The sequence below is a fragment of the Nelumbo lutea genome, chromosome 3, assembly GCF_056320005.1.
Source record: "Nelumbo lutea isolate HS-2025 chromosome 3, American lotus-T2T, whole genome shotgun sequence".
Lineage (NCBI taxonomy): Eukaryota > Viridiplantae > Streptophyta > Magnoliopsida > Proteales > Nelumbonaceae > Nelumbo > Nelumbo lutea.
Genome location: NC_142686.1, coordinates 16,189,974 through 16,216,804, shown reverse-complemented (window position 1 = coordinate 16,216,804; position 26,831 = coordinate 16,189,974). Strand labels below are relative to the sequence as shown.

The following is a 26,831-nucleotide window of genomic DNA, read 5'->3' as shown; positions in this document are numbered from 1 at the left end:
CCGAAACTGACCCAGTGTTAAAGTAAAACCGACCTAGTCGGTTTGAATCGGGTTGGGTCAGTTTGGGTCGGTTTCGGCTCTAAGATCAACCATGCTAGACAGAAACTCAACTGCAATATATATGTGGGGACTGTGGCACCAAGTATGTGATGTAGTGAATGCGGGAAAAACCTTGTTTTTGATAAATAGAATATACCTATAGTCCACAATTTAGACTTTGGAAAGGAGAAGAAGAGCAAAACCCATATATAATAGTAATGCCTATTATAGAGGTATATATGTTATAAATCTTTTAAGTAGTTAAGTTTTATCTCCAAAACCACCAACCTATCCCTTTGATTATATATTCATTTTGAAGTTTAATTGTCTTAATTGGGATTTTGGTGAATTCTGTAAGGAGACTTCAGGACAATTAATTACAATCGTTAAACTAGCCAATGTAATAGATTTGAAGAGGGGCAATTAGTTATGGGGGCTTAATTAATTTAAACTTCATAAAGGGATGAATAGTCGGTTCGGTTCGGGTCAATTTTCACATAAAAAAACCAAAACCGACCTGAACCATCGGTTTATGATATTATAACCCAAAACCGACCCATGCTGAAGAAGGTGGCTGAGTCCAAAGTTAGTAAAGCTCTCTAATGAATTAGGAAAATGAGACAGGGACAGATGATGAATAAACTGGATTTCTTCTGAAACGCCACCTTGGATCACCCCGAGAAGTCAACACGGAGGACTCCCGGAGCGTTTGGTTTGAAGTTTGAACTTGAAGCTCTTGTCTTTTGATTGATCTGGCCACTGGTTCCGTCCGTTTCAAGTGTGAACTTGACTCTATGATGCGGCCTTAACTCTTAACAATGTAGGGTGATACTGTCGAAGATGACGATGGTGATGGTGATTGATGTTCCCTGGGTATGACCAAGATGACGATGATGGAGCAAGAGCTCTTCCTGTGCTACAGTTATGGTTACCCAGCTCAATCAATTAAAATAATTGAATGTTGCCTGATCTCATATTTTGCTTAGGCTGTGTTTGGTTGCACTGTTGCAGTACAATTTTATTTGTATTAGTACAAATGTATGGGAATGCAAATAAAAAAAATTGCAAATTCTGGTTGAATTTTATTTTGGGTTTTACTTTAGAATCTACTTCATGTCTTAATTTATTTCATTTGTATTGCAATCAAACAAAATAATTTACAATTTAAAACAAAAATGGGTTAGAATTTACACTCAAATCATTTGCACTGCCATAATTTTGCATCAGTGTAAATTCATTTGCATTACAACTAAACATAACCTTAGACTCAGTTTGAAATGAGTGCAAATACAAATATACACACTACAAATACATACAAAATACAAGGTTTTGCACTCAATGTATCTAACTATCTATATTTATACTAAGGCTGTGTTTGGTTTGAAGGAAAAAGTTGGGAAAGGAAGGAAAAGGTAGAGAAACCTGTACAAACCTTGTATAGGTTTCCCTATCTTTCTCTTCCTTTCCCTACCTTTTCCTTCAAACCAAGCATAGCCTTAATAGCAGTATCATATCAATGAGGGAATCCTAATGATGTCAAATTCATCACGTCAAAACAAGTCAAAAGGGAAATCTCTACTAATAATTGCATTGGTGAAAAAAGAAATTCTAGCTCAGTTCAGACAGAATGTATAGAGTGCAAAATCTTGTATTTTGTATATATTTGTTCTCTTTCCAAACTGAGCTTCTATAAAAAAATCATGATAATGAATTACCAAAATATTGGCAGTGCAATTTCATTTGCATTGGCTCCAATTATTAGAGTACATGCATTATAAAATTTTCTACAATATATTAGGTTTGTACTTGCATGCTTCCCAAACTGAGCTTTAAGAGTTGATTTACAATGAATGTTTTCTTTTCTTTTCTTTTTGTTTTTTTCTTTTTTGTCTTTTTTCATGTAAGATAATTAGAAAATTATTGGTGTATAATTTTTTTGTAATATTTATGCCTGTTTTACCGCCAAGACTTTATTCTCCACTTATTTTTATGAAGAAACAAATGCAGCTATGCTTGGGTATTGATTATATACCTATTTTCCTTCTGTTATTCTTCTGCTTCTCATTTCGTGTTTTAGTATGCCCTGAAGCAAACACTGCCAGGCATCACCTGAACTGCTCTTTGAAATTAATAAATCTAAGCTTAAGGGTACTACTAGGTGAATAATATCATACCCATGTTACCATAGCTAGCAATAATTGCAAAAACGGGTCGGGTCTGGATCCGGGTTTCCCCAAAATGTAATACTGCATGTAATGTTCGAAATCGAAGTTTGCTGTGTATATATATGACATTTGGCTTTTGAGGAGTAAAGCTCTGACAAGACAAACCAACATTTTTTATTCTTTTCCCTTCTTCTTGAGCTGCTGGGACGGTGCTTAATTTAGGTTGCCAATGTTCTTCTCTCCACATCCTTAAATTTATTGTTATCTTGTTATGTTTTTCATGTTGGGATATGCATCCGGTTACCCGATAAAGGACCCACCAACGAACCCTTCAAGTTGTCTCCGACCGGGTTCAAAACTTCAGCGACAACCAGGGTCAGGATCGGGCGTACGGTACGGGTAAGCAGAAACCTGGCGAACATTGCAAATGGGATGTGTGCAAGAGTGGTGGTGAATCTGGGTTGGAAATTGGTGATGGAGAACGGAATGCCACAACAAACTAACTGCAGTAAAGTCCATTCATTAATACGTACATATCTCGTAAGCAGGAAGGGACGATTCATATAAATGTTTGTATAGAACATAACAATATACTAATGATCTCCATCTCTATATATCTATTTCTAAAGAAATATTTTCTTGGCGGCTCGTCCAGGGTCTAGCTTTCTTCTCCATTTTCTCTTGGGCAGGGCCGCAGGCCGCTGGTGCTGGGGTTACGTTATAACTTATTTGGATGAGAATTGAGAAAACAAATGTTGGACTCCACTGGCTTGACTCGGACGAGTTGCCTTCAAATTTTTAGACGCTAGAACGATTAGCTGCCGATTTCTACTTCCTAGCTAGGGACTTCACTGAGTGGAAACGGCTGAGTTTTTAACGGGTCATGCTAGAGACTATAGCGGGACCGAGGAGACTAAAACCTTTTTCACGTTTGATAACAGCAAAGGAATATTCTAATGGCGCTTGACCAGTTGACGTAGCTTGACAACTTTGTGAAACTAACGACTCTTTGCGTCACTTCTCCAGCGGTATGATCCTAGAACACCGGTGAATCCGACGGAGAAGAATTCACCAAGTTGAGTATGCTGTTCCAGTAATTCTTGTTCTCTTCAAAGTCGTCGGTGCCATGGCTGCCATTGGCATCATCAGAATTTCTACTTTCTTCCGATGAATTCTGGTCATCGGAATTGTTGATGAGAAGATCGGTGAAGCCTTCAATGAAGTTTGCACCGGCTACCCCGTTTTCCGTCTTTGAAGATTCCGAAGTCCATGAGTCCTCGGCTGTAAACACTGCATCATGATGGAAACCTGTCATCAATGTCACTGAGTTTTCCATCCTTTCTTTGCATTCGGGCAGGTGGATGTGGATCGTCTTCCCAAAGCCTTTCCAATCTTCTTCACCCCCTTCTTCTTTGACAACAAGTCCTCCCCCACCTGTGCTTGAACTGCCGACGAATTCCACTGTAGCCGTAGGGTTGTCACCGAATCCAACACTTGGGATCGGCACTGCATTCTCAGAAAAACTCAAAGTAGACGTCGGAGACTCAAGATCAAGGCCGCTGCCTATGCCAGACATCAAACCGCTTTTTGTTGACTTTGACCACACTCCTTGCCAAGCTTTTAGCACGTCGAGACACAGAGACGACGCCGGAGGAGCTGATGTCTTGTTGAGAGGCTGAGCCGAAGTGGAAGCCAAATCCGTAGCCAGTGAGCCCAGCTGCTGTTGAAACGAAGTGGACCTCAACTTAGATTCTCTAACCAATCTTGCTTCGGCTTCGAGGCGAGCACTCTCCCACTGAGCCATGTGGCTTAGGGTGGCTGCTGTCTTGGACTGACCGTCGACCGAGCTCAGGGCGTCGCTCTTGGGCTTGTGGGTTACCGGATCTATTCCCATCTTGGCTAGCCTTTTCTTGAGGTGGGTGTTCCAGTAGTTTTTGATTTCATTGTCAGTTCTCTTGGGCAAATGTGTTGCTATAGCCGACCACCTGCAGTAAGGGCACCCAGGTAGAAACAGCCAAGATGAAACCCAAACCCTATAACAAATAAAACCCTAGAAGACATTTTCAACGTTCTACCCATCTAAAGGCAGAAAAGAACTCACAGATCAAAGACAAGAAACCTCATCTAAATTCCTAGACCCTCCCCCCCTTTTACCTTCTGCGTTCTGTCATAATTCAAATTAGAGATTTAAAGCCTAAAGGACCCATTTCCGAACAACATTTGTGAAGGTTGCAGGTGATAATAAGTGGTTAAGAAATTAAGAGGAAGCCCGTATTACATGCACCGAAAGGGAGAGTTGGTGTGATTTTGAACTTACAATTCGGAGGTTAAAACAAATTTGAAAGGAAGAAGGAAAACCCCATCAAAAACGAAGTTCAGCTAAACAAATAAAATAAACAATCTGTGCAGTAAGCCGTAACTCAATAGTTTATCACAACCTAGCGGAAATCAACCCATTAACCAATACTGACGAAGAAGGAAAAGTAATTGAAAGGTGGAGAATTATTTGTTCCTCATAGCTTTTTCTTTACTCCAAGTATTGATTTATGTTTTGAAGTTTTTTCTATCAAGTTTCCCATCATCGAAGTAGTAGAGAATTACTAGGTTAAAAAGCTATATATCCTAAATATAATGACAGATGAAGAACCCCCCACTCCCCACCCACCCACCCCCCCCCCAAAAAAAAAAAAAAAAAAAAAAAAAAAAGATTTTTTACAAGAAGAAAGACGATGGCTACACTACAAATATTAACGCAAACATGTCCATAGTGTAGGAGGCAACAAAAGCTAGAGTGTGACAAGAACAGTTAACCTGTTCCCCAGAAGAGCATGTAGTTGAATGATAGTCTGTTCCTCCTGTAAACTGAATTTCCCTCGTTTAATATCAGGTCTGAGGTAGTTAGTCCATCTTAGTCTACAGCTCTTTCCACACCTTTGAAGACCTATAACAAGATATGTACTTGATCAGCTAAGACAAACGAGTTAAATCAAGAAGTTGGCTTGTAATACACAGAAAAGAATCGGAAAAAGGTTCACCAGCTTTGGCCGGTAGGGCTCTCCAGCTTCCATGACCATGTTCTTCGATGTAAGCTAGGAGTTTCTGATCTTCTTCAGGCGTCCACGGACCTTTTTTCAGGCCAACCTTCTCACAGCAAGGAGATCGGCCCATTTTGGATCCTAAACAGGCGAAGAAGGTGAGAGGTTTATGCCTCTTTTAGTGGCATATATGACACAGAAGATGGAAGAATTGAACGGAAAGAAGAAAACCGATTTGAAGAAGAAGAAGAATAACAACAACATCAGGAAGAAGGGTTACACCATGAAGGAAGAGAGATTGATAAGTACAGATATGGGCAAAGAAGAAAGGTCAGCGACATATATGGGATAAAGAAATAAATTCTGATCAGAGTATGTGCGAAATTGTATGACAAAAATGCCCTTAGATTCCTTTGATTGAAGTTGAAGCAATACATATTCCATGTTGCAGTTTTACTCAGTATAATAAGAGAATGAATAAACGAAGAAGAGATGGTTGCCCCAGCCTCCAGTGCAACATTGCAGCCTCACAACGGTACACGTAGTGCAGCAAATTATTAATATGGCCTGTTCAAGTCCCATTGGCAGGCACCAGGCGGTTCTTGATTAGGCTACCTAGGCTACGAGGTCACTTTCGTCTTTGTACATATATACATAACATCTACGGCTAAACCCATTTTGGGCGAGGCCGAATGTCAAGAGTCAAGACCCAAACCGAGTCCATCCATCCGTGAACAAGTTAACTCAGTGTAGTGAATGTGCTGAAATCTACTACATGGCGAGCGTGGATTTGGGTATATGTTAGTGTCCAATCAACCTCGATTCCCAGGATTTGAAATGACTATTCTCTGCACAAAGCTTTTATGGAATTCACACATTAACAAGAGATATACGTTTTTCCGCGAGTAGTCCTCTAGAGTCTAAATTGCTCCACTCCCTCGCCAAATTCCCAATCCACTCTGAGCCGCCACGCACCTACTCCTAAATGGCTAAATCCTAATTCAAAGGAGAAAGAATACCGACCGAGTCGTTGAGTTAACTCGCTCTCGAATCCCTATTTCATACAGTAAATGGGTGGACTCCGGGTCACAAGTTCGGGACATAATTATTGTTGTTTTAGAAAACTGGCCACTTTTAGATAGGTTTGCTTTATTTTGGAACCGTGGACTTTGGTGTGAATTCGATCACCAACTCCACCGCAATATATCATGCGTCATGCGATTCCGCTCCCCAATCATAGAAACGATGATAAAGAAGCGAAATGTAAAGACGATTTTACCCTGGCATCACGTTACGGAGACCTTGTTCTGAGAAAACACAGGGGCATGACCGTCTTTTCAGTTGTTTACCAGCTAATTTAATACAAGTCTTGTTCATAAATATGGGTCCGTAGTCCAGGGGCCCAGTGGACTTGATCCAGTAAATGAGCTTGCACGAGTGGCAAGTAGTAAATGATCCACTACCACTACGATGTGGATTGTGGAGCGTAAAGCGTAAAGCCTAAAGCGAGCCCCAAAAATATGTACAGGGGCAAAATGGCCAATTGGGGGCCTGTGTAGCGAATCTACACGATGGCTCTCGTAACACTGTACACACCAATGATGACCTTGATCGGGACACGTTGCAGTCATGCAAGGGGTTGTTAAAGCAGGCCCCACCCATGACCCACCCATAGGGATCTTTGAACTTTCTTGAAACGCCCCTAGTACAATAGTACTGCAGCATTGTGCTTCGCTGCTGTTTTTACCTTGGAAAAGAGTAGGATCGGCATCGGCATACTGTGATGTTACCGAGCTCCACGTGGAAAGGTAAGTTTTTTGATTTATAACGGAAGGAAGGAGCATCTCTCGATAGTGGAACATGTGTCGTGGGGTACGCTTGATTTTGATTGATTGAATTTAATCATGAGAAGACAAAAAGAGAGGGGACCCACCAGGAAAAGGCAAAAATAGCTAACATTAGTGTTTGTGGTCAGCTTTGAAAGGGACTTAGATGGTATTGGGTGGAAAGGACAGTAGGGCCAGCCTCTTTAATTGATTTGATCCCTGCCAGCTCCGGCCTCATCCTTTGTCCAAACCTTGGTAAACACTTGTCAATGACCACACGTCACACTTGTTCCACACTTAGGGCTGCACATATGTATCTCCTTTAAATTCAGTTCTTTGAGTTACATATTTTTTTTAACTTATTTAAAAGAACTCAATTCTTTGAGTGCAAAAAAATTGTTTTATTTTAAAAAAACGAGAATTACGGTTCAACCCAGTGTAAGAATTTTTAGGCCTAGATTAGGTGTCAGCTCAGAATTGATGTTAATTCACAGGATGGGCATTGATGTATAGAATTGGGGTTTTTGACATTTTCAATGTGTGAAAATCAGAAATCTGCCCGCATTGGGCCTGTGGGCACTTCTCAAAAAACAAAAAAAAAAAGAAAAAAACTACACATGTGGCGTGTGATTTGATATAATGTATCCCCACTATAACGAGTCATATCCTATGAGCTGAGCTACCATTGATTCATTTTTGTGACCCTACCTTGAATGAATTGGACGAAAAGACATTAAGATGGGGCCACAGTAATACATGGAGGGCTATGATTTCATAGTTTCAATCCAACCCTAAAATGATTGCCTCCTCTTCTAGCCTATAAAGATTATTGCTCAAATTTGTCTGATTTTCTTCTGAAAGAATGTATCCAATTATATATAAAAAAAATCAATGGATTAATTAAAAACAAAAGCATGCATATTGGGCTGGACTATCTATCATGATTGAATATGTCAGTGTTCGTGGACTCCACAGCGAGCACCGGCGTGTTCACTCGTGATAGATAATTCAGCCGGGTGTATATAACTTTGTCTCCAGCTCATCTGGACCGATGAAAAAAATGCATAATAACAAAATTAAATAATATTAAAAAGAATTAATGCCCAACTAATATCTGAAATGGCGGATAATAAAAGCTGTGGAAGAATATCTATCAAGAGTGATATGATATTTGCAATAAGAATATATACATAAAGAAAGAGAAAGGTCCAAAATTAAGCAAAGCTTGTACATTTAATAAGGCTTGTGTGCATTATGAAATGTAAAAAACCAGGGTTTTCACTCGAGAGTTGAAGGTTAAATAGAGAAGCAAAGATAATTAAAGTGTATGATTGAAGAGTACAAAGTGTCTGGTACTGGTTTGGTACATAGAATAATGAAATAATAAAAAAAATCACAGAACCATTAATGTACATTATCGGGGAGTTGATATACAATACCAGGAAGTAGTAACGACGAGTCGACGGTGGGTAATGTATTTTACACGTAAAAGATTGGAATGACAGTGTCTTTAAGCCTGGATTTATGGCCCTGTAAAAAGGCAAATCTAAACACACGGGAAGAGTGGGGGACCAAACTCAATTCAATGACTCTAATTAAGCCTTCTTCCCCATTCCAATTAGTGATGAAGTTAATTTTCCATTGTATTGTTAACGTTTCCTGACCCTCGAAACCGACCCAACAGTGCAAAACATTGGATTTAGGAAACTGCTAAGAAATTTCGGATTATATGGGGGTGAATGATCAGTCGTCGATCGGTCTGGTTTTATCAGCAAATTTCTGCTCTGGGTAACATGGACTGAACCCAGAGGCCGTCTTCAGAGTTCAGACTTGGGACACCACTTACAGCACATGGTATCAGAACTCAGAAGTAGTTTCATTACCATTTTTATATATTTTCTTTTGAAAATATTAAATATAATTGTAGTTGCCAACTGGCTAATTGGTAGAGAGTTGGGGGGATTATGGGTTTTCCAGATGGGCTATCCCTGTTGTTTAGTTTCATGAAACTAAAAAGAAACATATCAAGAAGAAGAAGAAGAAGAGGAGGAGGAGGAGGAACAAAAAAGAAATATTTCATTTCTTAAACAGTACTATTGAAAATTTTTAAAATGGTCTACAGAAAATGGAGATTATTATTAAAGCTTTTAAAGTAACAAGAAGTCTAATAAAATTCCTGAGTTAAAATGAGTTTTTTCCTTACTGTTTGGCTCGGTTCAAGTTAAGAGTTTCAATTGGAATAGGGTTATTAGCATGAGAAATCAACAAAGTATATATGATATGAGCATTCTTTTGAACAGAATTTAGAAACTGGTGCAAAATAACCCCGACATGAGTCCATAGTTTGGAGAAATTTAGGGCTTTAGGTTCAGTTTGGAAGGAGTATAAATACAAATATGTAGAGTGTAAAATCTTGTATTTTGTATTATTTTGTATGTATTTACACTTTATATATTTGTATTTGTATTCCTTCTAAATTGAGGCTCAGTTTAATTTGGAAGGAATACAAATGCAATTATGTAAAATGCAAAACCTTCTATTTTGTATTATTTTATTTATATTTATACTGTACAAATTTGCATTTTTACTTGTTGAATATGGGCCACCGAGATTAAAACAAATCATTAATTGCATATAAAACAAAGAAAAACTAATTGTTTCCTAAAAGAATATTGCTGTTTTAAAGTGTTAATTTGCATGTAAAATGGCTGTGAAAAATGAACATTTTCCAAAGAAGTAAGTATCGATTATTTCTTCTAATTTTAATTTCTCTAAGTCTGAAAACTCGCGTGTTTCTCAACTCTACCATTCAGGTATTTTTGGTAAACAAATCGAGAAAATCAGGAAAGTTATGAATATGATTTATTTCCAAACAATTTGGACTATCAGAATATTCCTTAGCACTGATGATTGGATATCGGATTGAATCGGATGATGATCCCGATCTATTTACAACCCTAGGCCTAAGCTATTTGGTCTCAAAAGCCAAAGTTATTTGTATATTTAGACAGCATAATCATGAGTGTGGATAAAAGAATATTTACGATTAATCAATATTCTTTTAATCAGAAAAAGACAATTAAGGACCAGGTAATGTGTCATGTGCAGGGAGCTGGAAAACAGCCGAGACTGGTTTTCTCCAAACAGCCAAAGTGGCTGTTTTTCCCTCTTGCCATGCCCATAGTAATTGCTGAAAGCTGACAAAAGATCTGCCATGCATGCACAAACCCGGGTTACCACGGCAAGCACACCCACAGCAATTAATCTTCATCATCCTGCTGCTGGAGATAAAACATTAATACATAGTCATAAATTGCTCTACTTTCTCAACTTGTACTATATTAGTAATTATTTTTATGAGAATTTTCTTCTTAGGCTGAGTTTGGAAAGAATATAAATATAAATATTTTCAGAGTAAATATATAGAAAATAATACAAAATGTAAGGTTTTTCACTCTATATATTTGCATTTATATTCCCTCTAACAGTATAAATACAAATAGGTATAATATAAATAAATACAAATATGTATAATATAAATAAATACAAAATACAAGGTTTTGCATTTTATATACTTTGTATTATTTTTTATTTATTTGTATTTGTATTGTACGCACCATATTTATATTTGTATTCTTTTTAAATTGAGCCTTAAACATGAAGACTGTAAAATTTGTATGATGATGCGCAATCCGGTCAGCCCTAACTGTCGGTTACCTCGCTTCTGACGAGATCGGAGATGCCTGAAACAAGGAAGAAAATTGAGACTTTTGGGGAGGAACCCGGTTGGAACACTCCGAAGCTCAAGTTAGTGCTCTTTCAGAAGGCAAGAGAAATGAGGAATTCTAAGACCAGAAAACGCAAGAATCACATACCCTCTTCTTTGTGAGATGGGGGCCTTTTATAATCACCCTGTGTGCTCACTTCCATGCCTCTACCAGTTCGGGTATCATTACCTCTGCCAGATCGGGTTACTTCATTTTGTCAACTGCCAGTTCGGGTGTCATAACCTCCACTGCCAGTTGCCAGGGCCGCCTCTGTCCGTCTGGGATGGCGGTGGCAGGTGGCCGTTGGATAGCGGCTGTCATGTGTTAGTCCTCTGATCGGTCAGGTGCGTCGCCTCCGTGTATGGTCTCCTGGGCGTCAGGTACTATTGCTCAATCAGGTGATTTGGAGCTGAAGTGGTCTTTTAATGTGAAGTCTCGAGTTTAGATAGGAGTATGGTCCGAACTGCCCCTAGGTGGGTAGTTCGAGTTGTCTGCCTTTGGTGCTTGTGAGGCTCAGGACTCTTTTGTTCGGAGCTCGGTTTGCAGGTTCGAGGGAGCTCGGCTCTTTAGCTCGGAGCTCGGGTTGTGGGTTCCTTCGAGGGAGCTTGACTCTTTAGTTCGGAGCTCGGGTTGTGGGTTCCTTCGAGGGAGCTCGGCTCTTTACTTCGGAGCTCGGGTTGTGGGCCTACTACCATGCCGAGTTGGCGTTTCAGCCAGGTCACTCTCGGTTGCTTCCACGTGTTTCATGGCCGAGGGGTCGGGTCAAATCTTCCTCCATCATTGTATTTTGTATTATTTTGTATATATTTGCATTGTACATGCATTCACATATTGTAATAAGGTAAATACGTAGTATATATATTTAACATTTTTGCATGCTAAAATCTAACCATTAATTTCATTGAGTTGAAGGGTGCATTACAGTCAGGATTCGGGATGCCTCTAAAAGGCTAATACATGAAACCCGCATCCACTGTTGTTCAAACGTGTTGAGTATAATGCAAGCGTCAAGCCTCTTAACATCACAGCTGAGTATAATGCAACTAACTTAAGCCGTTGCTTGAAAGTGATAGATAATGATGTAACCGTTTCTAGTCACGTACCAATTTTTGTGATGTATCAATTTTTTTTGGCTAAGTACCTCGTCATTTGACTCGGTGGTGACGTGCCTTGGCGATGAGTTACTTGGTGGCGAACTCCCTGGTGGAGAACTGCCTGGTGGCGAGCTCTCTGGTGGAGAACTGCCTGGTGGCGAGCTCTCTGGTGGAGAACTGCCTGGTGGCGAATTGCCTGGTGACGAATTGCCTGGTGGAGGGCTCCCTGGTGGACTCGTCATTTGACCTGCTCCTACGCGGCCTACAACTTAGAGGATGGTGGAGCTCCCTGGTGCAGCGCAACCCGACTACCCTCTGCATGAGGTGATTTCCTCTCCTTTGTAGGCGGCGGGAGCTGAGGGACCTGTGAGAACTGAATCAGAGGACCTAGGGGTATTTTCCCGGGGGGACTCTCCGATGCCTAAGTTAGCATTCTGATCGTAGGGAGCTTGGAGAGAAATGAGGGAGCTAGAGAGCAGGGATTACCTCCATTTTTTCATTCTCTCCCTGTTGTCTTTGGGGGTCGGAGTCCTTATATAGTGGTGTCCTGTCAAATCAGGCATAACAGCCTCTGTCAAGTCAGGCGTAACCGCCTCTGTCTCTCTATCGCAGTCGTTACTGCTAGATAAGGTGGAGGGTGCAGGCGGCTGCTGCAGAGTACGACTCTGCTAGTCAAGGGACAACTCTCAAGACTAGCAGGCACGGCACCGCCCAATGAGAGACGTGGGCGCAGGTCTCCGGATCTGTCAGGTACGGTTGTCAGGTAGGAGATCTTCCTGTGATACGCCGAGCTGCCCCTAAGTGCCGAGCTACCTGTAAGTGTCGAGCTGCCCCTAAGTGGCGAGCTCTTCGTAAGACGCCAAGCTGCCTGTGGCGAGCTGCCTATGCCGAGCTGCCCCTAGCTATACTGAGCTCCCCGAGCTATGCCGAGCTGCTTGTGGCAAGCTCTGCCAAGCTGTCTGTGGCAAGCCATGCCGATCTGTCTGTAAGTGGCAAGCTGTGGCAAGCTCTGCCGAGCTTCCCAAGCTTCCTAAGGTGCCTAGTTGTCAAGAGGCTGCACTTGGTTTGCATGAGGTGCCAGGTGTCACAGTTTCATTGGAGGGCCAAATCTACCCTCATCATTTGCCCCCCACTCCCGAGCTGAGAGTAACTCAGTGAAGGGAGTAGATTTCTTCTTTTGGCCTGTAAGTCGACGAGCTAGTAAGTGCTGATCCAATTCCTTAGGCTTTGGGAGCCGCCTGTATGTGGTGAGCTGCCTGTAAGGTGAGGTGGTCTCCTTCAATTCAGTAGTGTAGCCCTTAGGCTATAGGGGCAACTTATAATTCACTTTTATGATTTTTCTCATGCTGAGGAAGCGACTCGGTATTTAGCAATAGTGTGGCCCGTAGGTTTTGGGAGTGACTTGTAGTCCACTCTTCTTGACTTTGCCCATGCCAAAGAGGCGATTGGGTCTTAAGCAGTAATGTGGCCCGTAGGCTTTGGGAGCGACTCGTAGTCCACTCTTCTTTGACTTTGCCTGTGTGGAAGAGGTGACTGGGTCTTAAGTAGTAATGTGGTCTGTAGGGTTTTGGGAGTGACTCGCAGTCCAATTTTTCTTTTTTTTTTTTACTTTGCCCGTGCCGAAGAGGCTACTGGGTCTTAAGTAGTAATGTGGCCCGTAGGGTTTTGGGAGTGACTCGTAGTCCACTCTTTTTTTACTTTGCCCGTGCCGAAGAGGCGACCGGGTCTTAAGCAGTCATGTGGCCTATAGGCTTTGCCTGTGAGGTGCTAAACTGACCAGGTGTCGAGCTACCTGTGAGGTGTCGGGCTGACCAGGTGCTGAGTCGATCAGGTGGGTGCCTTAGAACTATGATTGCACTGCATCAGCTTCATAATGCCGGTCATACACTCCTACAAGAAGCTACTAGGAGCTCGACCTTTGGGGGCAGCACTACTAACTTTAGGTCGCCAGCCCACACGGGAGCCTTGGAAGGCTCGACCAGTAAGGGCGCCTATGTAGTCTGTTGACCGCCAACTCCCGCGGAAGCCACGAAGAGCTCATCTTTGTAGGGGAGACTTTGCGAAGAGGACTGATGAGGCTTTAACTGAATTGAAAGTAAACTTAGTCGGTTAGCTCCCTGCGTAGTCTTTGAGTTCATAAAAAATGTAAACTATTAAGTGAGAGCTTCAATTTCTAAAAACTGAGGACTTAGCTTTCTAGGAGAAGAGGACTTAGCTTTTGTAAGATGAAAACTTAGCTTTTATAGGATGAGAACTTAGCTTTCTGTAGCATGTTCCCACAGATGGCGCCAATTGATGTAACCATTTCTGGTCACCTACCAATTTTTGTGATGTATCAATTTTTTTTGGCTAAGTACCTCGTCATTTGACCCGGTGGTAACGTGCCTTGGTGATGAGCTACTTGGTGGTGAACTCCCTGGTGGAGAACTACCTGGTGGTGAGCTCCCTGGTGGTGAACTGTCTGGTGGTGAACTGCCTGGTAGCGAACTGCCTGGTGGCGAGCTCCCTGGTGGCGAACTGCGTGGTGAACTGCCTGGTGGCGAACTGCCTAGTGGCGAGCTCCCTGGTGGACTTGTCATTTGACCTGCTCCTAGGCAACCTGCAACTCAGAGGATGGTGGAGCTCCCTAGTGCAACGCAACCCGACTACCCTCTGCATGAGGTGATTTCCTCTCCTTTGTAGGCAACAGGAGCTATGGGACCTACGAGAACTGAATCAGAGGACCTAGGGGTATTTTCCCGGTGGGGACTCTCCGATGCCTAAGTTAGCATTTTGATCGTAGGGAGCTTGGAGAGAAATGAGGGATCTAGAGAGCAGGGATTACCTCCATTTTTTCATTCTCTCCCCATTGTCTTTGGGGGTCGGAGTCCTTATATTAGTGGTGTCCTGTCAAATCAGGCGTAACAGCCTCTGTCAAGTCAGGCGTAACCGCCCCTGTCTCTTTATCGCAGTCGTTACTGCCAGGGCTGAGGTGGTGGGTGCAGGCGACTGCTGCAGAGTACGGCTCTGCCAATCAAGGGACAGCTCTCAAGACTGGCAGGCACGGCGCCGCCCAACGAAAGACGTGGGCACAGGTCTCTGGATCTGTCAGGTATGGTTGTCAGGCAGGAGATCTTCCTGCGATACGCCGAACTGCCCCTAAGTGCCGAGCTACCTATGCCGAGCTACCTATAGGTGCCAAGCTGCCCCTAAGTGGCAAGCTCTTCGTAAGACGCCAAGCTGTCTGTGGCGAGCTGCCTATGTCGAGCTGCCCCTAACTTTACTGAGCTCCCCGAGCTATGCCGAGCTACTTGTGGTGAGCTCTACCGAACTGCCTATGGCGAGCCATGCCGATCTGTCTGTAAGTGGCAAGCTGTGGCAAGCTCTGCCGAGCTGCCCGAGCTTCCCGAACTGCCTAATTGTCAAGAGGCTATACTTAATTTGCATAAGGTGTCAGGTGTCACAATTTCACTGAAGGGCCAAATCCGCCATCATTAGATAATAAATATGATATTTTGGAAAAAAATGATTTTCAGAACTTGGATCTTATTTGTATTAATGTATTAACTTATATATACCTGATTTGATAATGGGTAAGTCGTACATTAAACGTTAGACATGTTTTAGGTGGCTCATAACGATTAATAATTAAAAGGCCCATTTTTTCTTTAATGTTACAGAGGCTTAAAAAAAGTAGACTCATTATTTTAAGAGATTGTATTTTTCTTTAGGATGTAGTCTGAATGACCACCATCTAGTAGGGCTGTCAATGGATTAGGTTCTACCTAAAATAACTGAACTGGCCAAGTAAATTATATCGGTTTTAATTTTATGGTTTTGCCCTAATTAATAATTTGACTATGATTGATTCTTGTAAATTGTAATTTTTGTTATATTTTATATTTAAAAGGGTAAATTTCATAGATAGTATATAAGATAACTTTGGTAAAAAATACTTATTTTTATCAACAATATAAACAATCTACTATGTTACTGTCATTTTTATTAAGGTTATATTATCAAAAATAAAGTTTTAATTTGTTATTATCATAGGTAATTATAACTAGATTTAATTGGACCAGACCTGATAATCCCCATTAATAATTGATTTCGGTTCTGGGTCTATCTTATCGAACTGATTAATATTGAATCACTTAATAGAATCAGTTCCTCAGATAAGGGACCTTCATTAAATTGCCATCTTTGTTAGTTCACCCTGTAAGACATTTAAGCAGTGTAGGTGAATTATGTAACTTCTGTATTAGCATTCGTTGGTATTCAAGTGTCTACTATCTTTTTCACTTCTAAAAATAGATAAGCTGTTTTTTTTTTTCATTGTGCCTTTTTTTTTCCTCAAAATCTTCTCTTTCTGTTGCTTTCAAAATTAAAGCAAATCCCCGTTTTCGTTAGTTTCAATTTAAATCCTTTTATTTGGAATTTCATAGAATTGAAGCAACTAATACCCTCTCTCTCTCTAGGTTGGGAGGAGCTAAATTCATGTATAAAATGATGCATCACCAATTAAATAGGTCCTAAAGGCAAGCTTATTTATGGACTGATTAAATTGTTTAACTTACAACGTTATTAAGAATACTTCCACCTAAAAGAACAGTTATTATAATTTTTTAAATAGAAATCGAAAAGGGTTACACAAGGCGGGGGGTAGCACGTCCCTACAAATCAGACAAAAATAAAAGCTAAATTTCATGGAAGGTCACTGAGATTGAGACTTAATGTATTCTCTTGGGAAGAAAAGTCTTCAGACAGGATATCACGAGCAAAGAGTTGCCTTCAATGATGACGGAATGGTTTGGAAAATTCACTGCCAAGTTGTGGGCCTCCCATGCGGCCCATGCTTCCGCCAAGCTAATGGTTGAAGAACCTAAGTGGTAAGCCTTGTAATCTGCCACCTCACCCATAAAATTTCTAGCTATGGGTGCAACTGAGCACATCCCATTGTTTAGTCGGGATGCATGGAATTTTTTTTTATAGTATCAACTTTTGGAGTTGCCAAACAACATACTTCCACAACTTATGGGAATCAACTCCATTAGGCTTTATATTGGTTTCATAGTATTTCGAAAAGGACGAGAGAACTCTATCAATCACCACTTGAATAAGGGTTGACATATTATTAAAAGATTTTTGGTTTTTATTTTTTCAAATATATCAGAATAAGAATGCACACTTTTCTTATTTCCTCCGTTCTGATTTTTCTTACCAATTTCCAGCCACCACTCCTCCAAGGAAGAGTTAATGCCTGTAGGACCCTCGAAAACAGGTTTGATTGCATCCCACTAACTTTCCCAAACTTTTTATATCCAATATGCCCCTTATATATGGGTTTCTTTGAGCATCTGATGATTATTCAGTAACCAGTCGTACTGGGTTTCATTAGTACGATATAAGTCCATCTTTGACCCGATCACAATTAGGCCCACAGATTTAAGACCCATTATTGATCCATTTCCAGACCTGGTTAGTGTATATTTGATATACATGAAGGTGCCAATTAACTTGCTGGTAAAGTCTCTAGCTAATTGTAATGGAGATCTGGGCTCGAGTCCTTGCCTTTATCAGGGTTGGAGTGTCTAGGGGTTTTGGGGAAGGTTACGCCTATCATGTAGTCTATGAGGCCGGATCTGCTCAACAAAATGTGTTCTAACACGTTCCAACAAGATCTGTGTCCGCATACTACAGTTTTTGTTGTGAGCAAATCCCACTCCTTAGCCCATTTGCCTATCGAAAAAGATAGAAAAAAAGAGAGTATTTGATAAGCATGGATATATGAATGTTCAAATTCATGAAAGTAAATTATATTTGCTTCTCTAAGAACTGTGAAGTTTCACGGAAAGCCAATTCGTACTGATCTTGTGGCTTAGCTGGAAGCTGGACTAACCTCTGGAGTTAGTATTTAGTTACACTATCAGCAAAACAAAGTATGCCCATAAGCCCAGGTTTTGCATTATGTAATGCAGAAAAACATATAGCCGGACCAGCAGAAAACCAGCCAGAATGGCCATGGTTTCATTGATTTTATGAAGAACAGCACTAGTGGTAGCAAAAGCATGCCAGAAGAAGTAATAATATCACTATGTGAAATAGTTTTATAAGCTATCACATACAGTAAAAATAAAAAGAGAAGACAAAGGAACCTACGTAATTTGCTATAAACGGTTTCATCTCTGTAATCAAGAAACCGTTGCTGAAGCTATTCAAACCCACTTTTTCTCTTCTCATTTTCTCCTGTCTTTTTTTTTTTTTTCTTTCTTATTTACTTTTTTACTTTGAAGTTGACAGTGGTCCACCGTTTCATCCAAGTCTTTGATCCTCTTATTAGGGTATTGAAAGCTCCTCAGCCCAATCCATGACAGAGTTCTTAAAGACACCAATAAAGTGGTCCAACAGTCCATTTATTCATGGACTTAGAACCACCGTGACAAGTGGCATGAGTCAATTTCCCATGTGATGGATAACCAAGAATGGCTCTATTCATTTCAAAATTTAAGCTCTCTATTTAATATTTCCTTGTATAAAACTCTAGTATTCATCACTCACCTTAGGTAGAGTACGAAGGGGCTCATATATTTTGGAAACCTAAGGGAGGAATTGGGTTTTGTCTACCAGTACTCTGGGGAGTACCAAAATACCAATGTGTCCTTGCCAAGACCTTGCCAAGACCTAAGTTAAACACCATTCCCTCTGCCTTATTAATTGGTCCTAAAATGCCAGTGCCTAATCCCCAAAACTGGGATATCTGAACCACTGATCAGATGATCAGGACCCAAAACTGAACCATTCTCTTTTGGATTTGATATTTTGATATTGCCCAAGTCAAAAAATAAATAAAAAAGGCTGGCTGAGGGGCCCGGTCAAGTAAAGGAGGCTATAGTTGTTTAAAGTATTGACTTGGGCAACAGAAATGAATTAATAGGAAGTTAGCTAGCTCCAAGAAACATGAAAGGGCCTACTGTATTGAATGCTCTAAAGATTGAATAGATAAAATTCAATTCAATCGATGATGTCCTGAACCTGTAGTCATAACTTCAGATCGTATTGTGGTGGTTGAGTGACTTGAGTCCATGTTGAATTGCATCCAGCCCAGCGCTAATGGCTTCGAGTGAAAGGCAGCAGAGCAACTTGGATTGGTCCCCCAGGAGTTGGCCAGGTTGATTGCTCTAGCTTATTACGAGTAATGAGACTTATTGACTGTTGCAAATTTCTCTACCTATCAGCCTCCATGAGTCAGCTCTCATCTTTCTTGCTTTTGGTTGAAGTTATATTGTATAGACAAGATAAAGCATTCATTAATTAAGGGGAGATGTGCTGGGATCTCTTTTGGTCACTCATGCTGCAATTGGAGAGAGAGAGAGAGAGATGATGCAAAGTAGTTATAAGATGATATAAATGTCAGGTCCGGATTGCCTCCCCGGATATCACTGTGGGCCTCTTGAACTGGCGTTGTTAATGAAAAAATATGTGGTCTCGCATGGGGGTGACCCAAGACCTTAGACTGGTACTTCTCATTTAAAACCAGTGTAAAGAAGAAAGATAAATAATTATGATTAAAAGAAAAATAGGTCCCAGATATGAACTGGCTAGCTATTAGGCATCGTTGGGTTTGGGTCTTTCTTCGATCAGGCCTTGTAATATTTAGTGGGCTTCGAGCTGCCATGTCCATCAGTCCATGTGCTGGGATCACGATTTCCAGTCGAATGAATCCAAATCTATATATGGGCTTATACCTAAACCCTGCACGATAAGATGATTGTACTTCAGATTTTTAAGGAAAAAAAATGACAATCAGATTATGTTAAACAAACAATATATATATATTTTTTTACATTGGTAATCTCTTGAGCAAATACCCATTTAATGGTCATTTCAACTCCTCTTTCTCTCTCTCTCTCTACATGGACTGATATATAGAAAGCAATGTATTCACCTAAAAAAAAGTTGGAAAAAGGCTTTATTGGCTGATAGATTGGTTGAGATGAGTTTTGATGGTTGAGTCTTATTTCGCATTCAATTCAATTGGGAAATGAGTCATGAGGTAGCCGTATTGTGGGCTTGTAGCATGGGTTCTGTTAAAACATTGGTGTCAAATCAGACCATTAAGTCCTTTACCCATGGGACATGATTTATCATAAGTTTCCATTTCACATATTTGGCCCGTTATGATCCGTCTGGAAGCATTTAATGGCCTACTCTATTATAAATATCAACTACACAAAATTAGGTGTGGCTAAATTGTCCCCTTCATGCTCTTTATTTCTTCTCACTTATTGCACAATAACTAGAACATAGAGGAAGAGTTTTAGCTAGGGTTCACCCACACCCACAAGTTAATCTTAATCCATCTGCTAACTTATTCTCTCAACCATCCATTTTTTTAATCCTTCTTCTCTCTCAACACAAGTATCGGTTCGTGACAGAAAAAAACAGCTAGAGTGTTGTCAATCTAGTTTGAGTTATTATGTGATGATCATATGGCAAGCAAGCTTCACTCTAGTCATTAATCAAGTGGGCTGTATTGTCTCCTCCAAGTATCAATTTGGGCCGTTAACACTGGTCCCTGTAGGCCACCGACTTCTCATTGCATCAGCCATGAGGATAGCATAAAATATTAAAATTGTACACTGCATTTGGCTTATTCATGAAACCCTTCTTGGGCATTGAGTAAAGATGCAACTTGAGTTGGGGGGGTTTGAAATTTGTTAAATTTTCGAATCTAAAACCTAGTCTGAGCTCAATGTAGTTGAAATTCTTGGAAGCTGGCAACTTAACTTGCAGCCCTGGCCAACATAGCTAAGGATGAAGTGTTAGGGTTGTAGAAAGATTAATTGGACCTCCAACTCCAATGTAATTGGAACAAGTAAAGCCCTTTCATAAGGACGAAAGAGATCCATGGTTTTCGAACCACCATTAACAAGTAAAGCCCTTTCATAAGGACAAAAGAGATCCATGGTTTTCGAACCGCCATTGACCTAAATGGTCAGACCATTCAGCCCGAGAATCGATCAGGCAACCGGTTCTGTTTTACCCCAAATCTGGTTCTTAACCAAAAAACCGTTGAATCAATCAATGACTCATTAACTCAGGTGGCCGAACCATTGATCCGTTCAACGGTTTTGGTCATTTTTTAATTTTTTATTAAAATGGGTCATCCGTTTGAATCATCAACCCAAAAACCGATGGCCAAAACAATTCCATTTCCGGGTCATTTTTCAAAACCATTAAAGAAATCCCTCTATCAAATATCAATTCCTCAATGTCATCAATCCAATGGTTTTATTACTAGTAAGGATGGGTGCTGATGGAGGATAATTTGACCCGATCCCTTGAGACGGTGACATGTGAACTTGACTCAACACAAATAAATGAATTGTGATAGGATTTGTGTAAGGAAGACACTTAAGATGGTCATCTTGGATAAAGCCGTAGTATCATGGCCCTACTCAAATTTACTATGAAACTAAAGGTAACCATGACCAGCTCTGTTTTCCTAAAGGCCACATTCATCACCTATCTCATACCAAAAATTAACCAACTTATATAGCTAGAAGCAGTGAAGCATTCAATGAAAGTGAGGGTCCTCTTATTGAATGGTTGAACCCGGATATAAATAGTACCAGGACACGTTTTAGACTGTTAAAGTGAGTACTGTATACCCACCTTTGTATTTATGTTAATTGAATACAGCATAGAGCACACCCACCCTCCTCTGAAATTAGGCTTCATTGGGTTGCATGTAGAATGAAGCAAAACAAATTAATTGTTTTTTATGGTGTTTGGTGTTTGGCTGCATGTAAAATAAGAATTTGGTTGATTACTCTATTGTAAAATGTCTACGTTTGGTTGTACACCAAATGAAAGAAAATAAATGATTTCCTTGGTTGGAAAATGAACCGTATTTCTTATTTTGCTGATGTTTTGCTTGATTCGGGGCTCAGTTTGTTTGCAGTATAAATCTCATTTGAATTGGTGTAAATGCATAGAAGTACAAAAAGTCTGAGGTGTTAAATTCTGATTTACTTTTGCTTCATATTTGACTTTGTCTTATTTGTTTATGAGAAATAAAATGAAGTGACCTCTACTTTAAATGAAAGAGATTGGAGTTAGAAGGAATGTTAATTATTTAGGAGTATGGTAGAACGATGATATGATCCCCATTTTATATGAGAAAGAACTGAGATAAGAAGAAGATGGTGCAAATTTTGCATCAATTTTTGGGATGCAAAATTTATGCTGCTGGAAAGTGCAAAAGAGACAAAAAGTACAATTTTGCACCTGGTATATGTTATCCTTTCCTTAGCCATTTTATTTGCAACCAATAATGCATGCAGAAGATCCACGAATTTCCTTAATTTGATATGCAATCGAATGAAGCCAATATTTTCAAAAGGATATCATTTCAACTGCTTCAATTTATCAAATGTTATTTTCCAAGAAAATCATTCCTTTTCCTCCGTATATCATGCGACCTAATGCAGCCTTGATGAAAAAAAAAAAGAAAAAAAAAGATAATAAGTAAATTTATAGCCTTGTGCAAATAATTTTCTAAAAGTGATTAACACTACTGTTTTTGTTCTCTGAAAAAACACTTTTCTGTATCTAGTTGCTGAGCATTACATATCTGTTCAGTCCACATATATTATCGGTTCTACTTTCTTATAAACAATGTTACTCCTAGCAGTCATTCCAGCTGTTTCTGCAAATGGGCTAAAGACATGGCAGGCCCACGAAATAACTTGATAAAAAGACAAGAATTTTTCATGGGCCTGCTGTGTTTGTATCGGAAATGCAAAGGTAGCTGAGCTTAGAATTTTTCAGTTTGAAAGTAGTTGTGAAATCTTGCAATTGATCACGTTCACTTCTCATCCTTGGCATTAAAGGATATGTATCATCTTAGCTTCCCTTAAGCTGTGTTTGGTTTTGAAGGAAAAAGTAGGGAAAGGAAGGATAAGATAAGAAAATCTTTACAAACCTTCTATAGGTTTCCCTACCTTTTCTTTCTTTTCTCTATCTTTTCTTTCAAACCAAACATAGTCTTAAGGTTGCAAATGGATCAAATTGAATGGGAAGTAAATCCTAATTTAGTTCATTTATATTCAACTTTGAATCAAATACGGATTGCAATCAGATATATGGTATTGATAAATGAAAATAAAAATTATTAAAATACTATATATCGTTAATAAAAATGATTCTATGGAAATGTTGAAACATAACTCAAATGTGAACGAACCAATGATAAAACAATCACAATGATATCTTTAACATTGTTTTTAACTAAACCATGTGATGTTTGAAAATGTGATTGGTTGAAATTCTGATGTGTGGTGCCCTAAAAATTTCAGAATACACTGTAGACCCTATAATCTATGAATACAATGAACTAAAAATAACTTAAAGGAAACTTGAATGTATGATAATTTTGTAAAAACTAAAAACAATTCATACAATAAATTTGGATCACAATTAGAATTCGGACAAATGGATATTGTTTGCAATCCTCTATTTTTTAAGACCCCTAAATTTACCTGGTCTTGAACATTTTCATCATTCAAGTACTGAATAAAAGGGCCTAAACCTATTCCATTATTATACCAAAAGGACACCCCCCACCCCCAATCTGGTCATTCCCAAGAGCCCAAACAAGAATCCATCTCCATCCTAAAAACTCAAGTTTCAAGGTGGATGAATTCGAATACATTGGGCTTAAATTCTTAAAGGGGAATGGTTTAGTGGAGCTCTTGATTTTTTTTTATGGGTGCAAATCAGGTAGGGTTAGGTCAGGTTGAGGCGTGAATTGGGAGTACGGCACCTGAAACTTGAAATTATTGATGAACCCTAATCCTAACCCGAAGTCTAACCCAACCCAACCCACTTTCTCAGGTTCAGTTCAGGTTAATCAGGCCCAATTGCATCCTAGCGAAATCTGTTAATTCTATCGGCCATTATGCCTTCTATAGATCTACGAATTCCCTTTAACCAGAAAATAAAATAAAATAATGCAGCTCCATATAGACTATAACTAGTTTTACTCGCATGGAACTCCCAACCCCACTTCTGTTATGGGCTCGGCCCAATTCTATATGGTTGTTATTAATGGTACACTACAGGCAAGGCCTTCTGGCCATATTTGGGTTCAAAGTGAACTTGACCCTTAACCTATATACCTACCTACCTTGTTTGTGCTCCTTATTGGTTGAGGAGTTCACATCTGCGCCCTACAGCACATCTCCACCTTGTATTGGAAACATCTTCCAATAATGTCTCATCATTTCCCATATTTGTTATCAGGAGATATTCCCAATACAAGGTGGGGATGTGCTGTGGAGCACCCTCTTCTGGGGCGTAGATGAAAACTCTATTGTGAGGCCATTTTGATTTGTCGAGAATGCTAGGGTGAGTATGGGTTGGTTTTATTTAATTGAGGCAGATTTCAGGTTTTTAGAAGTAAAACCTATCCTGTCGAGATTAGTTCCAAATTCTCCTTTTAATGCTCTGACTTTGGATAACTATAAAAGGGACCAAATTAAAAAACAGAGATATTTAGTCAAAAAAAAGTTTAGAATCTAAACCACATTTACACTTTTAATAGTAATTTAGTAATATAGATATAGATTAATTATATAATGGCTTAGAACAACAAAAACCAGTTTGATCCGAGATCCGATCCATTGATATATCTTCTACAAGAGGAATGATATGAATAGAGAAGGGAGAGAATAAAATAAAATGGACCAAAATTTTCTGATGGTTGTATCCACATGAAGCACCATGAAAAATTACATGGAGTTTTAATTTTATTGTTGACAGTTGGGAAATATTTAGATTTTTTTGGGTAAAGTACAAAAACGCGTTTGGTGGGGTTAGTGACAAATACCCCTTGTACTTTCATTTGTGACAAATAAGGGTGTCAACTGGACTGGCCAATCCGATCTAGTCCAATGTGAATTCATTACAAATGGATCAGGTCCAATTCAATCCAATGAATTTTTTGGACCGGTCCAATTCAATATCTGAACTGTCCAGTCTATTCAAATTCATTTTAATTTATATTGATTTCAACCCAAACTTGATCCATTGACACCTAAATTCTTATCTTATATCAATGGATCGGATATTGACTTAATTCAACCGAATCCAATATAAATTTATTACAAACGGACCAGGTCAGTCCAATCTAATAAATATTTTGGACCGGATTGATCCAATCCAATATATATTATTGGTCCATCCAATCCGTCCAGTCCAAAACCGGTCCATTGACACCCTTAGTGACAAAGACCTCTTGAAACTGAGCTTTTAGGCATCTAGCCCAAGATTGGTTTGTCCCTAACAGGCTGGGCCTATGTTAGCCCAAACCGAGCTACGGAGGCTAGGTCCCCCGTGCAGCCCATGAGATGTTTTATGTTTTATACGTCTATGTTTCAAAATTTCAAAACATCTTACAAGCGCCGATTGAACTCACCTCTCAGTCCTTATAATAGAAGTAGGCGTTGTCTTCTCTACTTGGAACCATCTCTACAATTCTCCTGTTTAAAGCCAATTTCTGGTTGGCTTAACGCTGTTGAATAGAGTCATGAATTTGACCCATTGGCAATGGATCGAACCGAGCTGGGAGTGCCACGATCATCGTTCATCGGTCGTCAACATTGGAGAAGCAGACACTTTCCTCATTCCGTGTGTCGCTTGCAGCAATAGAACGGTTGTTCCCAATAGCAGAATCTTCGTGTACTGGCTGGTAAACAGCTTAAGACTGTTCCCGAAAGACATCACGTGAAAACTCTGCAAAGTTGAAGGTTTACAAGTCTCAAACCATTGTTGCTTAGCTAGAAGGAGCAAGATATTAAGGCTATGCTTGGTTTGAAGGAAAATGTAAGGAAAGGTAGGGAAACCTTTTACAAACCTTGTATTGGTTTCCCTGTCTTTACCTTTCTTTCCCTACCTTTTCCTTCATTATGAACTAAAAAGTGTAAGGCTGATTAGTGAGGTCTTAAAAACTTCATACAATGAATGATCAGCCATTCCATTTGTGCTTTCAGCAAGTAGGCGACGCGAATCTATGGTTTCTATGTTTCAATCGGATACCAATTGCTTGGATGCGTTTGAAAGCCCCCTCCTACAGCCAAAGTGATAGCGGCTGTAGCATCCACCGGTAATGTGTGGAAGAGGGTAAGCTTTCTATGTGGATAGGACGTATCAACTCCTTTTGCATCTTTTAAAGGATTCATAGTTGTGTTGGGTCCTGAGGACCAGGATGGCCGAAGATCAAAACCTAAATGTGCCAGGGGTTGATCATCGAAGCCAGGGCAATAACGATGAAGGAATTTGAGCGCTGATGTAGCTAACAGCCACCTTCATAGTCGATTCATTAGGGTCGTCACCTTCTACCCGGAAGTATCCACCGTTTTCTTTGTCTGTTAAGCCTCACAGCTATGGGACTTCCTAAAGAAAACTGCAATCGCAGTTTATCAACCACTCACAAGACCACCGAAGACCAAACATAACCTAAGGCAAATATAACAATTTTCGTAAGTCTATGAGATCATGAGATTGGAACAAGTGGTTTTCTCGGTAGCTGATCTCTCTTTATCTCCTCATAGTCACAGACTATCAATACCTAGCTCTAATAAAATAGAGCAAGAACTTCAGTTTCTACATAGCGAAATACACGACAGATGATGAATAGAGGGGGATTTAAGGAGAGTCTATAGTCTTTTTTGCAGGGATTCATGACTTCCTGTGATTTTTCACAAACAAGTTTGGAATCAAGCAGGGACATTGCAAAGGAGAAAATCTTTGAAAAAAAATGGAATTTTATAGAAGAAAGTTGTGAGCTAATTGTTTACAAAGAATGTTATAGACTAAGGACTAAGGAGAAATATATAGATATAGAGGTCCAAGTTTACAGGAA

At 39.8% G+C, this 26,831-nt stretch overlaps 1 protein-coding gene across 1 annotated transcript; it reads right to left on the bottom strand.

Moving 5' to 3' along the window:
- Positions 1-2,691: 2,691 nt before the first annotated feature.
- On the bottom strand, positions 2,692-5,812 carry LOC148863191 (transcription factor MYB16-like). Its single transcript, XM_088980259.1, has 3 exons — positions 5,240-5,812; positions 5,016-5,145; positions 2,692-4,189 (listed from the first exon to the last, which is right to left on the bottom strand). Exons 1-3 carry the CDS (start codon positions 5,370-5,372, stop codon positions 3,241-3,243), a joined length of 1,212 nt encoding a protein of 403 aa, XP_088836385.1. The 5' UTR covers positions 5,373-5,812; the 3' UTR covers positions 2,692-3,240.
- Between the last annotated feature and the right edge of the window lie 21,019 nt (positions 5,813-26,831).